General features: G+C 41.9%; 1 protein-coding gene across 4 annotated transcripts in view; it reads left to right on the top strand.

Moving 5' to 3' along the window:
• The window catches only part of FBN1 (fibrillin 1), a 144,836-nt gene extending 133,731 nt beyond the window's left edge, over positions 1 to 11,105 (top strand). For all 4 annotated transcript variants that reach the window (XM_069025321.1, XM_069025322.1, XM_069025323.1 and 1 more), the window contains 9 exons: positions 290 to 496; positions 1,089 to 1,214; positions 1,430 to 1,552; positions 2,454 to 2,570; positions 3,335 to 3,463; positions 4,275 to 4,394; positions 7,638 to 7,869; positions 8,909 to 9,083; positions 9,827 to 11,105. In XM_069025321.1, coding sequence (XP_068881422.1) covers positions 290 to 496; positions 1,089 to 1,214; positions 1,430 to 1,552; positions 2,454 to 2,570; positions 3,335 to 3,463; positions 4,275 to 4,394; positions 7,638 to 7,869; positions 8,909 to 9,083; positions 9,827 to 10,216 — 1,619 coding nt within the window. In that variant the 3' untranslated portion in view covers positions 10,217 to 11,105. The remainder of the gene's footprint in view (positions 1 to 289; positions 497 to 1,088; positions 1,215 to 1,429; positions 1,553 to 2,453; positions 2,571 to 3,334; positions 3,464 to 4,274; positions 4,395 to 7,637; positions 7,870 to 8,908; positions 9,084 to 9,826) is intronic.
• The last annotated feature ends 2,962 nt before the right edge of the window (positions 11,106 to 14,067 follow it).

Genomic DNA, 14,067 nt, shown 5'->3' with positions numbered 1-14,067 from the left:
TCTTTGGTCCTGATTTTCAGCCAGTCCTTTTTCTCTAGGTCCAAACAGAAACATATATTTTATAAGCATATTGTAACTTCTTGTCTTCCACCTTTTGCTAAATTTCTTGTCTTTGTTTCCCTTAGATGTCATTCTCTCGTTCTTACTGCTGGTAGTCTTTCACTCTCAGTTCCACAGTCTCAGGGTGAAGTATGCCCCTTCTGTTATATTTCTGACTAAATTCCCAGTATCTCATGACCCTCTGGAGGTCACCATTAGGATTCTCTGTGATGCACCATTTGTCTTTCAGACAACAGGGAGGGCTACTGCTTCACCGAAGTCTTACAAAGTATGTGCCAAATCGGATCGAGCAACAGGAACGCTGTCACCAAGTCTGAATGCTGCTGTGACGGTGGCCGAGGCTGGGGGCAGAACTGTGAGGTCTGTCCCTTCCCAGGCACCGTGGCCTTCAAGAAACTTTGCCCTCATGGCCGAGGATACACGTCCAGTGGAGCAGGTACTTTTCCTTAAATGCTCTCTTAGACAATGCCAAATTAAGTGATAAATTATAAACTCTCTTTTTGCATATTTGAACACTGTAAGGTCCTAAATGTTTTGGATATCAGGTGAAATTTTCTGAGATTTTTCATGTTGACTGAGTATAGTCCTTTGGGAGGAGGGTGCACAGCCAAAGGCCCTGGATGATGAGGCATCCATCCCATCTTGGCAGATACTTGCTTTATGTCCTGGTTGACTGACATGCACTCAAATGGGAATTTGCAGTCTTACATTTGAGTGTGTTGCAGGGACATATTAAGAGCTATTTGTGTATGTGAAGGCAAAATGGTGTTTGATTTGTGGAGGCTGATACATGATCAGCTCCAGTTCCCTTCCACTTAGAGCTTGTTCATTGCATAAGAAAGTTAGATTAATGCTCCATTCCATATTTTTCCATTTAATATTTCTCCCTAAATCTGCACAATATTTCACTATTTTATGTAATTATTTTATGTATGGTGTGGGTTTCTCTGTGTCAGGTCACAAGAATCTCTTGAAGCTGTACAAAATCAGTTTGGTTCCATTGAGAACTAACCCTCGTTTAATTGCAGATATTGATGAGTGCAAGGTTATTCATGACGTCTGCCGCAATGGGGAGTGCATCAATGAGAGGGGAACTTACCGCTGTCTTTGCAATCTGGGCTATACTACAGATATCACTGGCACTCTTTGTGTTGGTAGGTTTTTCATTATGGTGTTTGTGTATAAAGTTTACTACTAACAGAGGACTTGAAGAAGGAAATAGAAAGATTTTGAAAAATGAGGAAATAAAATGTCACTTGTTCATGCTTTGGGGGTTTGGATTTTCTTCTGATCTATCCTGAACATTTTGTAAAACATTATCACAAATCCTGATTACCAGTACTGAGGTATCTGTTTTTGTTTCTTGTAGATCTGAATGAATGTAATGAGTCTCCAAAACCTTGCAATTTCATCTGCAAAAACACTGAGGGGAGCTACCAGTGTTCATGTCCAAAAGGATACATCCTGCAAGAAGATGGGAGAAGCTGCAAAGGTAAAAATCAAGAAAAGAATATACTGTGGAAACTCTGTGTTCCACGGGCAAAAAATGAATACAAGGACATTTAAATGATAGAAATCTGTCTCCTTGATTCATATGAGTATTTCCACTAAAGACAGTGGAAGTGGCCTGCATAGAATGGAGCTGGTATTTCAGTTAATTCCTTGTTAATTTGGATGAACAACAGATCAACAGGAATTTTTGCAGGTTGATGGCAGCTGATCTTAAAAGATTCTGTAAATAAGAATATATCTGATTGTTCTTATTTTGGTAAGCATGTTGGTTTAAGCCATGTAATTCAATGATAAATGGATCTTATTGGATGCAGAGACGAGCATGGTTTGCAGTACATGGCCCAACATCAACAGAATTTTTACCTACTGCGTTTGCAGCATGCTGGGTAAGGCACAGCAGTGCAGGAGAGAATATTCGTTAGAATTCCATACATTTATGTGTCTTGGTAACAAAAATTTGACTAAAACCACACAAGTTAGAGCAGCAATTCCAAATTTGGCATGGAGAACGACAGTGTACTTTGTTCTTGGCATTTCAGTATTTCTTTTGGAGTAATAGTATGCTTCAGTGCAAGGCCATTTTCCAGTCTGCCAGGTCTCGTGAAAAGAGGGTGACTTCCCATTTATTGGCTGAGCAGACATTTATTATGACACAGCAACTTTCAGACAGATGAGAGTGGTGTCTGCAATTCACTGTTAGCATGGACACTGTGTAGCTCCAAAGTCCCATTCATTACATGTGGGGCTTCATGTGAGAGGAACTGGAAGCCAGCATGGAAAGTGAGATGTAGATTCAAAAGGCTTTATTTGCTGTTATTTGTAATCACTTCTTTCTGAGTCCAGCAAACATAAGTGAAAGATGCTTTCTTGGTTTTTTTTAGATCTTGATGAATGTGCAACAAAGCAGCACAACTGCCAGTTCCTTTGTGTCAACACTATTGGGGGATTCACTTGCAAATGTCCTCCTGGATTCACTCAGCACCATACAGCCTGCATTGGTAGGTGATGTGGGAATGGAGACACAGATTTGGGATTTATTACTGACCCTTACTCCAGAAGCAAAGTAGCAAGGATGTAGAATCATCTTCCTGAGAAACCAAATGGAAACATAGGGCAGATTCTGATCCTAATCCCACCAGAGCAGAAGATGCAAAAAGGCCCATTCGCTCCTACCTTCCCTTGCTTTCATAATCTGTCTTTGAATTTTGCACTTGCAAGAACCAGCCAGTAAAAACACCACTTCGTAATTCTTGCCTTACCCTTTCTTAGGCATTGAGCAAAAGAATAGTTCTATTTCTCTTCTTGTAGCTCATTGAGATCATGTCAAGGCCTCTTGAAACAACAACTATGAAATACACGTTTCTGCAGTTGTCCTCTGAACACATACCCATTGGGTACGTGGAAATGTTAAGCTGAACTGCTTCCTGCAAAACACACTTTCTGCTCTGTAAGCTGGAGCCCATTTCTGTGTCAGTTTGATGATCCTGTGGTATTGGTATGAATTTGGAGGTGTTTGGAGACCAAAACATCAAACTCCATATCCTTGGTGAAGAAAAGGGGTATTTCCCTTCCTGTTACTTTTGTGTATCCAAATTCAAAAGAAGGCAGTGTGAGGTGTCCTGTAGTGCCAAGTGAGAGCCTGGGAGGGCAGTGGGACACCTGTGTTACTGATGTGCCTTTACCTTCTCCATCATTAGCGTGGCCAAAAGATCAGCTTTGAAGTGCCAACTACAAACTAACACTGAGCTTTGGTTTCCCTCAGACAACAACGAGTGTGCTACTGAGATCAATCTTTGTGGGGCAAAGGGCATTTGCCAGAATACTCCAGGAAGTTTTGTTTGTGAGTGTCAACGTGGCTTCTCACTTGATCAAACTGGGCAGAGCTGTGAAGGTGGGTACAACACAGTGCATTTAACTTGGCTTTCTCTTGCTTCCTTAATCTTCTTTCAGCCGTATTGTTGTCCAAGGAAGGATGTATGGAGTAAGCACCAAAACCTACAGAAGTAAGCGTGTGTAGGTTGAAGGGGGTGGGGGGGAGTACAGAAATTCAGCAACAAGGCAGTGTTTCTCTCCATGGGCCAGAAAAATTGATACGTTGTGGGATTCTAAAGACATGGATTGATATTTTCTGAGGAGATGTAGCCTGGAATGTTTAAGTGTTGTAAATTCAGTGAACTTCTGAATCCTGCAGGGATTTCTGAGGGATTCATCAAGGACAGAAAATCTTGCATCTCCAATGTGACCTGCTAAAGAGAGAGTTCAAGGGCTGTAGACTTATTCCTCTGGGTCCTCAGAGCCTTCTCCTGGGACAGAGTTTGGGTTGTTTTGGAAAGACATATCCTGGGATTTCTGGGTTGGATGCCTGGGTAAAAGCAAGGGTCTGTCTGCTGTGGAGCTGGGACCCTTAGGAAAGCATTAGGGATCCCATATACAAATGGCTTTCTGCTGTCTGCTCCAAAGCAGAATGCAAAAACTGAAAATTATGGCTGAATGTGAGCTTTCCATGGTTTTCAGCCCTATGTAACTTGATGTGGAGCCACAAATCCAAACCTGAAGGGCCCAAAGTGGTCAGGTGTTTGGAAGATCCTGAAATACAGCTATATATATGATAAATGAATATATATGATTATTTGTAACATGTTTTCCAAATTCAGCATAATTTGAGCTTCTCCCAAAACTCAGAGTGTGTCTCACCCTTTTAGATGTTGATGAATGTGATGGAAACCACCGGTGTCAGCATGGCTGTCAAAATATAATTGGAGGATACAGGTGCAGCTGCCCACAAGGATATCTCCAGCATTACCAGTGGAACCAATGTGTTGGCAAGTCACTTTTGTAAATTCATACATTAAAATGCATGTTAGCTTTGTTAGCATCAAGAAGTGAAGGGCAGTGGTGCAGTTTGCTGTACTTTCTTTTTCTGATTATAATTTCATAAGTTCAACAGAGTTTCATTACAAGTGTGTTCTCCTGTGAAGGCAGAGTGGGTATGAAGCACCCAGTAGCCCATGTCCTGGTTCAAGAAGTGTTTAAGCACAAAGCTCTCCTTGAAGGTGCTAGAGGTTGTACTGACTTTGAGGAAACTCGTGTTACTTGTGTATTTTGTGGTCTGTACAAAGGATATCTTACTCAGCTCTGCGATGGTCTCTGCTTGGACAAAGGTCCTGTCTAAGAGTGGATGGTGGATTGAGCCTGGCACTCTCAGAACTACAAGTTCAGATTGTTAAATTGTAAAATTCAACTTCTGGCCCCAAGCATTTCAAATTCCGTTAAAATCCTACTTGATCTGTGCTTTTGTCATTCTTACAGCACCTACAGGAAGGCTGCTGTGTTTAATCCCTTCCTCTGTACAGAATTAACAATTTGTCATATTTGAGCAAACCTGAAGCTGTCTGTCTAAAGATGCTTCCTTGAAGCTTTTGGATACAGTTTAGAGTGAGGGCTTACAGGGCAAATCTGGTTATAATTAACAAATGCTGGTGCTCATAAGTTTATGTTAATAAGTAAATACACTGGTGAATTAAATGCCTATTTCTTCCCTATCCAAACTTCGTTGCTATTCCAAGTCTCTGAGCTCTCATAGAGGGGGCTGCCTGTGCAGCAGACATGGGAAAAGCCTCTGTTTCAGCAGTGTAGTATGCAGCATATTCAAACAAGAGAAACAGGAATAATTTTTCCTCTAGTGAGAGTTATGTACAGTTTTCATCACATTTAATGGACTTCATGCAAGCTAGTCTTGTGTGGATACCCAGAGAGGTGTTTGATGACCTCTTTGAGAACAAAGGGCTTTATAACTTTTTGTTTGGCTTTCTCTGCTTTCAAAAACATAAAGATGCCTTGCCTTGTTATCACAGTGGTGCTCCAGGGAGGTCTCCGCTTTCAACTGTGCTTACCAAACCTCCTGACATTATATGCAGTCCTTGCAGTGAGATTTGCTTTGCCTGTAGCACTCTGTGCCTGTAACATACAGGGAACAAGGAGGGAACACAAACATGTGGGGCTTTTGAATGTTAATTAAATTAGCAGAGTTTAGGGTTAAATTAGAATTTTATCTGCAGGAGGATAAAAATACCCCCAACAAACCAGCACTGTCACATCTGGCTGCTGGAGGACACTGGAATCTGAAGAAGTGCAGCACTGAGTTGTGTGAAACATCTTGCCTGTTTCCAGGTCTTCCTGGGTGAAAGCATTTAACTGAGTGTTATTTCCAAATCAGGTGTACACTTGTATTCCAGCTTTTGAACCCATTGACTACTGTTTAGATTTACCCAGAGAATACCAGTTTCAAAATGCACAAGCACTGAGTATTTGCCCCACTGAAAGAAAGGCTTCAGCCTTGGCACCAGAAATGATGGTCCATCAGAAACTTCACCAGGGAGAATTCTTCTGAGAGCCACAGCTGGGGCAAGACTCAGCCAGCACTCCCACCTTCTTGGACATGGGGCAGTCCAGGCAGAAATCCAAAGCTGCAGGGAAGGAGGTTTGGGTCCCTGTGTCCTCATGGCATTTCTCCTTCCTGCTGAAGCTGAGCATGACAGCTGTGTGTTACAGAGCACAGGAGAGCAAGGCTCGTGCCTGACAGCACAGCTTGTGTAGAGTCTTGAGGGTCCCAAAGATTTTTTTTTCTTCATATTTTTTTCTTCCAACAGTAACACAAAATATGGGAATTAACCTCATTAGTATCCCCTTCCTTGCTGCTGTGGAGTGAATCTGCTTTTGGTGCAGTAACTTCCTGTGGCCCAAACAAGCACTTATGATGTTGATATAGTTGCTGTGAGGTGTGACAAACACTGAAACATCGCTCTGAGTTAATGGCAAACCCCTGCAGGCTCTGGGAACACAGGATTCAGCCTCAGGTTTTAGTACCTTGTGGTCTCCACATGTTCACGTTGTACTGTCTGTAACTGTATATTCTTAGGATACTTGTCTGGATCTCCTGGGTGTACCACAGGGAAGAATCCATGTACGAGGTTTTTCCGTGACAATTCCTTCATATTCCTTGGCAATCCCAACTCTCCAAACAGTTTGTGTCTTTTTTAGCTTATTTAATGAATCGTTCAGGGATTTTTTTATGTTGCTGCAACACATTTAGATAATCACTGAAGAATGCTTTGGTTCCTCCCATGTCTTGTGCTGTCTGTGACTGCATCCCCTGCTCAGGCACTTCCACAGTGCACCACATCGTGAATCAGGCTGCAAGAAGCAAAAACATTACTTTTAAACAAAGAACAAAGAGCCATATTGTTTGGAAAAAGACAATAATGTTCTGACTTAGTACTTACTTTCCTGTAACCTGGATATTGAGGTCAGAGATGCTGCTCTGTACTTCCCAAATGGAGTTGCTTATGTGTGCACACACCCACAATGTACATAGGCATTTATCACAGAAAATGGGGAACAATAATATTCAGAACTTTTTGAAGCAATTTGCCACATCAGACAATAATAATCAGACCAGCTTCATTTCAAATAGTGGCCATTTTCAGTAAATAAACCTGAACTGACCTCAAACTCCTACAGTGCCACCCTTGGGAAGTTTGGAAAAGGACTGGTTCAGAACGTAGCAGTTTTTGTATCTACAGCTGCTTTTATTTTTACTACTTGTTCCCGTATCTTACCTATATCTAATATTTAAATGTGACTGTGTAGGGAGGAATTTTCAATGGCTGGAGAAGGTGTCAGAGCTTGATTCCTTACTCTTTTTCCTTTAATGTTGAATAGCACTATGAACAAGAGATTACTTGACCAGATTGTTTACTGTACAAAGTTTTATTCTTCCCAGTTATTTCTGGGAAAAAAAGCTACCTCCTCTGTTTCTCTGCTCTCCAGAGCATGAGCTGACATGGCATGAAACATCTTCTGTAGAATAGCCTCAATGTTGCTGCTTTGTGGTTGTAGTCATCTCCCAGGGACCACTGCCCCAGCCAAGGGGGAGGACAAGCCCAATTCTCTGTGTCCATCTGCGGTGGCAGCACATTCAGCTAATGTTCATGACCTGGGCAAGGGGAAGGCTGGACTGTACCTGAGGGTGAAAGTTAATGTGGTATATTCTGCTTCTTTTCCAGATGAAAACGAATGCCTCAGTGCACACATTTGTGGAGGAGCATCCTGCCACAATACTTTGGGAAGCTATAAATGTATGTGCCCTACCGGATTTCAGTATGAGCAGTTTAGTGGAGGTTGCCAAGATATCAATGAATGCGGTTCTGCACAAGCCCCATGCAGTTACGGCTGCTCCAACACTGAAGGTGGCTACGTCTGTGGATGTCCACCTGGTTACTTCAGAATAGGACAAGGGTAAGGGATTCTCATTCTAAACTAACAGATACCAAGGGGTCATAGTCCACTCCTTTCTTTGCAGTGTGGAGCAGCAGAACCAGGGGGATTGTCAGCAGTTAAAGAGGGATAGGATTGGGAAGGCACTCCAGAGTTGGGTGCACCTACTGATTTTGGAGATTTGCAGGGGAGGGTGGGTAGGGAAAGGTAACCATGGAAAGGGTGGGTTTTAATGCTTGAAACTGTAATTTGGTCAGGGCTACCAGGTTCAGTCCTTCTATTTCAAGCTACTGCTTCCACCTCTCCTGCACACCCCAGCAGCCTTCCAAGTCCTCTGAGCTTGGCAGTTGGGAGCTCACACTCTTTGCTGTGATTCACTTGTCTCCTTAAAGAAGAAACAACAAATAAAACATTAATAATAACACCCCCTACCAGCTGCAAAAAGAAATTATATTATACAAGTGGTTTTACCTGCTGGTTGGAATAACAACTCTGTATGTTCTCATGTTCTTGTATGTTCCATATTCTTCTGTGTTTCAAATTAATATTTTTTTAATGTCTGCTTTATCAAGAAAAGCAATTTTCTGTTGCCCCAGTGGGAGGGTTAGGGCTGGGCATCATATAGGACCAAGCAACCCAAGTGGAAAGCAGAAAGATCATGGCTTAAATTTTGTAAGTGACTAAAAGCTTTGGGATGCATTATGAAAGACCTCACTTTTCAGATTTTTCAGCAGTTGTTAAAAATTGGTCTCTTTAAATGTGTTCCAGGCTGGAAAACAGAAATTGCTAACAACAACTCAGAGCTTAAGTCTGTGTTTTTAAGACTGTTAAATGTTGGCAGGTCTCTCTTGGGCAAAAACCCATGAAGGCAGATTCTTGAAATAAGAGTGGCCTCATTGTGATTCAGTGAGAATTTTGTCTGTTGACTTTAGCAGAAATTTTTCCTAGGAAATGAATGCAACATAATTGCTTAATTATTTGTACTTTCAGTCCCCCAAATTCAGCTTTTGATAAGATCTGTGCCTCGCTGGAGTTAATTTTGAATTTCTTCCTTCCTCAGACACTGTGTTTCTGGAGTGGGGCTAGGCAGAGGTCAAGGACAAGAGCTTTCACTCAGTGGAGAAGTAGATGACAACTCCCTCTCTCCAGAAGCTTGTTATGAATGTAAAATCAATGGCTATCCCAAGAGAGGAAGGAAGCGCAGGAGCACTAATGAAACTGCAAGTGAAGCAGAGGTAATTGACCCTTTCTGGGGGAGAGAGTTTGTGGCTGTCTTGTGAAAGCTGGACTCAAAAGGAGGTGTGCCAAGAGAGAATCTCTCAGGAAAAATCTACACCCTAAAGTAGGCCAAAGCTGGTTTTGAATGTCAGGTAGTGGTTTTGTCTCAAAGGTGATGTAGAGCTTTGCTTGCTTTCCAGATGAAAATGTTACAGCTAATGTGCTGCTGCCTGGAATGTTACCATCCAGTCAGAGGTGCAGAGTGAGGCCGCTTTTCCAGCACTCTGCTGTACCTGCAGGCTGCCGTGTCTCCACACTTAAACCAAACGAATCTTGCAAAGCAGAAAATCCCATTGAAATGCTGTGGCTCCCTCACAGACCCTGCTCTCCTTCACACGTTGTTTTCTCAGCCTGTGGCTCCCCTGGCAGAGAGGTTGGAGTGTGCCTTGTTTTCTCTTTGTAGGAGGCTGGTCACGGGCTCCCAGCATGGAGGGGCTTCATCTGTCAGGCAGCAAGGCCCACGCACAGAAACTTCCAGCGCATGTCTCGGGCTCCTCTTACCCCCACAGGGGTGGTGACAAACTCTGTACTTGATCCTGAGGAGTCCTAGGCCCATAATAGTGGATTTGACAGATGATGTTACAGAACCTCCTCTTTAAAATTGTTTAATTAGTAATGAATGAGCTGGGCAGGAAACACACACAGGCACGTGTGAAACGCTCACTGACAAAGCCAACTGACATCCTTTGTTCTTACGCAGGATCAGCAAGAGCTGGAGCCGCCAATCAGTCTGGCCAGCTGGGATATTGAGAAAGCAGCAGTCTTCTCCATCAATATCTCGGATCTCAGTAACAAAGATCGCATCCTGGAACTGCTCCCTGCCCTCACAACACTGACAAACCATAACCGATATTTAATTGACTCCGGAAATGAAGATGGTTTCTTTAGAATCAATAAGAAGGACGGGATAAGTTACCTTCATTTCACAAAGAAGAAGCCAGTGCCTGGAAATTATTCATTACAAATCAGTAGTATTCCACTCTATAAAAAGAAGGAACTTAACCAGCTTGAAGCGAAACATGACAAAGACTACCTCAGTGGTGAGCTGGGAGATAACCTGAAAATGAAAATTCAGATATTGCTTCATTAATTCATCAACCAAAGACCAAATAATTAAACCAAAGATAGATAGGTAGGACTGAATATTCCTCCCAATCAGATTCTCCATATCATAGGTACAATCTCACATGAGTACATTTGTATGAACGAGCACTATCATACTATTACATAAACAAGGTACAGGATGAATACATGAGCTCAAAACTACCACTTTCTCAGGCTTTTACGTGTAGCTGAGCTACCTTGATATGTTGAATCTTGAAAACTGGGACTTTTATCATTCGAAGTTGGCCACTGATGCTGAGACACGTCATCATTTCAGCAGAGGTACAAGAATGTGCTTTCAACTGATGGACAGCTCTATTTTTGTAATTCTTAAACTTCGCTTCTCCAACTACAACTTACTAGGTCAGCCATTTATGATATCCATTTGGTGCTAGTAAATTTTCAACCTAGATTTATAAATGCACTGTAATATTTACACAACTTAGAAGCCAAAATTGCCATTATTCAGTCTAAATACTTCAATCAACCAAAGTTAGCTCAGTAGTTTATCTCAGTTATGCCTATAATACATTACATGTAAATTAAGTGTGTGTATACTGTAATCATGCTATTTTTATCAATGAAGCATTTGTAAACTAGATTAATAATACCCTTAATGTGAGGGTTTGTAATGGTGCTTGTAAGACCAACTACTTGTTAACTGTATACACAAACCTGATGATAAAGTTTCTGTGACTTGCCAAAATGCACTGAGGTCAGTAGGGACCATTAAACATTCTCAAAAGTCAGATGACAATCAGTGCCATCCTACACCATGACATATTGTAACATGTCAAGAGTACCCATAGTCATTCATATCAACAAGGGTTCAATGTCATAAATGTCACAATAAAACAGTTTTTTTTTTTAGTTTATTCTGTGGCCTTGTGTTCTTGCTAAAAGTGTGATGAACTGCATTCTTCTACTTCAGGCGTTGTCAGTAGGGTTGTCTGTGTATCTGTCTGTGTGTCCAGGTGATTCCTCCTTGAAGGTGCTGCTGCTGTTCATTCTTCATGCAAAGGAAGAAAAGAAGAAGTACAGAAACCTTCACAAATCTAAACAGCAGTGGACCTCTCTCAAGTTACTGTGTGGCTCCAGAAAGGAAGCGAGAACATTTCCAATGACATGACCTGAGTAGTCCTGTCAATAAGTAATTTGATAGCCAAAACATGCAGAAGTGGATGTTAAATCATTATACAGAAAACACAGTTAAGTGTGAAAAGTCTTTGTTTGCTAAAACTGCCTTAAGATATTCCATTCTTTTACTCCTACTTCAACAGTTACTGTCAAATAATCCAAGAGTGATAGCAGTGGAATAATCCAATACCAGAAGCCATCACAAGATGCAGATGGGTTTTAATATCAAGTGAATTATTCAAGGATGTGAATGTTCCTGTATATGCAGATGCCGTGGTGTATCTTTTAGCAGCAGCAGAACGTTGTACTGAGGTGTGATGCTATAAAAATCTGGAAGAAAGAAGTGCTGGAAGTGCTGCTGAGACAGCACTGTAGTTGATAGAGGGAGCATATATTGAGCTATAATAGCTTTGGAAGGGAAATGTACTCCTATAATTCACCCCAAATTGTATTGTTTTCTGTAATTAGATTTCAGCTCTCTGTGATTTCTTCTGCATAACAAATATAACTATATAAAAAGGAGCTTGTGCACAGGATTACTTTGATATTTTTAATAGACCATGTCTGGATTTTATTTGTGTGTCAAAATGTTGAACAGTGTATTTTTTTCCACATGTTGCATAACTATGGTGAGATATAACCAAAACTTTACAGTTGCAAATGGCACTCATATCAGCAGGTTGGGAATGATTTTTAGTGCCAGCGTTCATGATTGTATAGCTTATAGTTAAGTGTACAGTTTTAAGTATTTTTTCTCAGCCCCTAAACACTGAGAGGAACTGAGAAGGATGATTTCAGAAAGACCTGTCAGGAGTCTATCCAGTACAGTTGGTTTACATTTAAGCTCTATGTAACACCTTATGATGCCAAAGGTTCTTTGACTGTGTTCCAGCAGCCCCAGCATTGCCCACACAGTTCTGTAAATTGCCTTTGTTATGCTTCAGAAACAAGAAATCTTGACAGTGGTTCTTTTAGTCATTTTAAAATGGAAAAGCCAGTCTCACAGTACCAATCTGCACATAAAAATCCACTTTTTTGTACATTATTCATCTGTCTCTTTGCAGCAGTGCCCTTTAACTATAACTAGTATATAATTTTTGCTTCTTGGTTTTAGTTGCTGTATGTGTATGATCATTTCCATTAGTTTGAATTTCTGCAGCTTCCTTGGCATCTCAGTGAAGCATGAAGGTTGCACAATAACATTGCATGAAACCTGCAATTAAAAAGTGGTTTGTAACTTGCTGTGGGATTTTGAAATAATCTGCTGTATTTCATTTGATAGTGGGACCACAGAATGACTCTAAGCACAAGACAGACTGAAGTAGAGGTCTTTCTGAATGTGTATCCTTTTGCAGTTAAAGGATATTTTTCAAATTCAAGGAAATAGCAAAATGCTTAAATATTTGAAGTGTGTCTGCCCTCCATTGCGATTGTGCATATGACTCTGCATAGATGATTGCATGGATAATAAATCTAATTTTTGTTTAACAGAGTTTAACAACGGTGGCTTGTTACTGTACACAGCAAATCATTCTGTTATTGTGTGTTGTAACAGTATCTTGTAAACTTGACAGCCCACATGTATTTTGGCAGAACACCACTGTTTCCACAGTCTCTCTTTTAAGCTGACTTTCAAAGAACCCCAAGTGTTTGCTTTCTTATGGCAGGTCTTAAAGGGTCATACTCAGGTTTTCTCTAAGATAAATATTCTATGCTGTGATTCAAGTTCAGCTTTGTGCTTTGGAAGAGCTAATCAGGTCAAGACTCCACAGACAGGCCCGAGCTGTTTGGAGAGCAAGACGCCACAGTTCGTGTCCAGCAGCTGCCTGCACCTTCCTGGGCCCAGGTTTGGCACTGCCGGTCTCTGCCAGCAGCACCACAACAGGTAAGTGCATCACAAGGCACCAAACCTGCTGCTCTAGGCCAAGCTGGGGGTGCTGGCACTGGCATTGCAAAAGCTTTCTCACCACTTCTAAAAATTGACATTGGCTGTGAAGGAATGGCCACTTGAACCATTAAAGCCTCACAGTGCTCTTGTGGATCTGATGGTTTCTGCCCAAATTAGCGAAGTTAACAGCTTATGTTGTGCTGCTACTTTCTGAGTAGGCACCAGATGAAGAGACCTTCTCTTCACTGTGATGAGAAAATCTTGTCTTTTCAGTTATAGAAGGGAAGCCAGAGTTCAGCATTGGATGAGGCTGGAGCTGCAGGAGCTGTGCACCTCTCTCAGTGCCCCCCAGCTGCCCTGTGCCAGGTAGGACAGGAGCTAATGGGACACACCAGCTTCAAAAAACTGGGACATCTGGACCCAGGATCTTGTCTGCTTCACTCTCTCCCCAGAGCAAATCTTGCAGCTTTCCTGCTTGCAGGAGTGGCCAGAAGCTAAGGCCAAGATATGATGTACACCAGATAAATCCAGTAAATCGGGGTTGGCAATGTCCTACCAGAGTCTTTGCCCAGAGTAAGCCCTCATGTTATCACAATCTTGGCAGAATAGCAGTTGGCTAAAACCCTTGTGTTAGGAAAATCCCAGAGTTTCTAACTGTTGCCTGTGGCCTGAGCATGTTGGATGCCTGCAGAGACCCGTGCAGCCTCTGTGTGAGCTCCTGTGGTTACACAGAGCTGTGTGGAGGGCTCTGCGTGCAAACCGTATCGGCACCACAGGTCTGGGACATCACATTAACCTGCAGGGTCATGCTT

The sequence above is a fragment of the Aphelocoma coerulescens genome, chromosome 10 (genome assembly GCF_041296385.1).
Source record: "Aphelocoma coerulescens isolate FSJ_1873_10779 chromosome 10, UR_Acoe_1.0, whole genome shotgun sequence".
Classification (NCBI taxonomy): Eukaryota; Metazoa; Chordata; class Aves; order Passeriformes; family Corvidae; genus Aphelocoma; species Aphelocoma coerulescens.
This window is presented reverse-complemented; position numbering and strand designations above follow the sequence as displayed.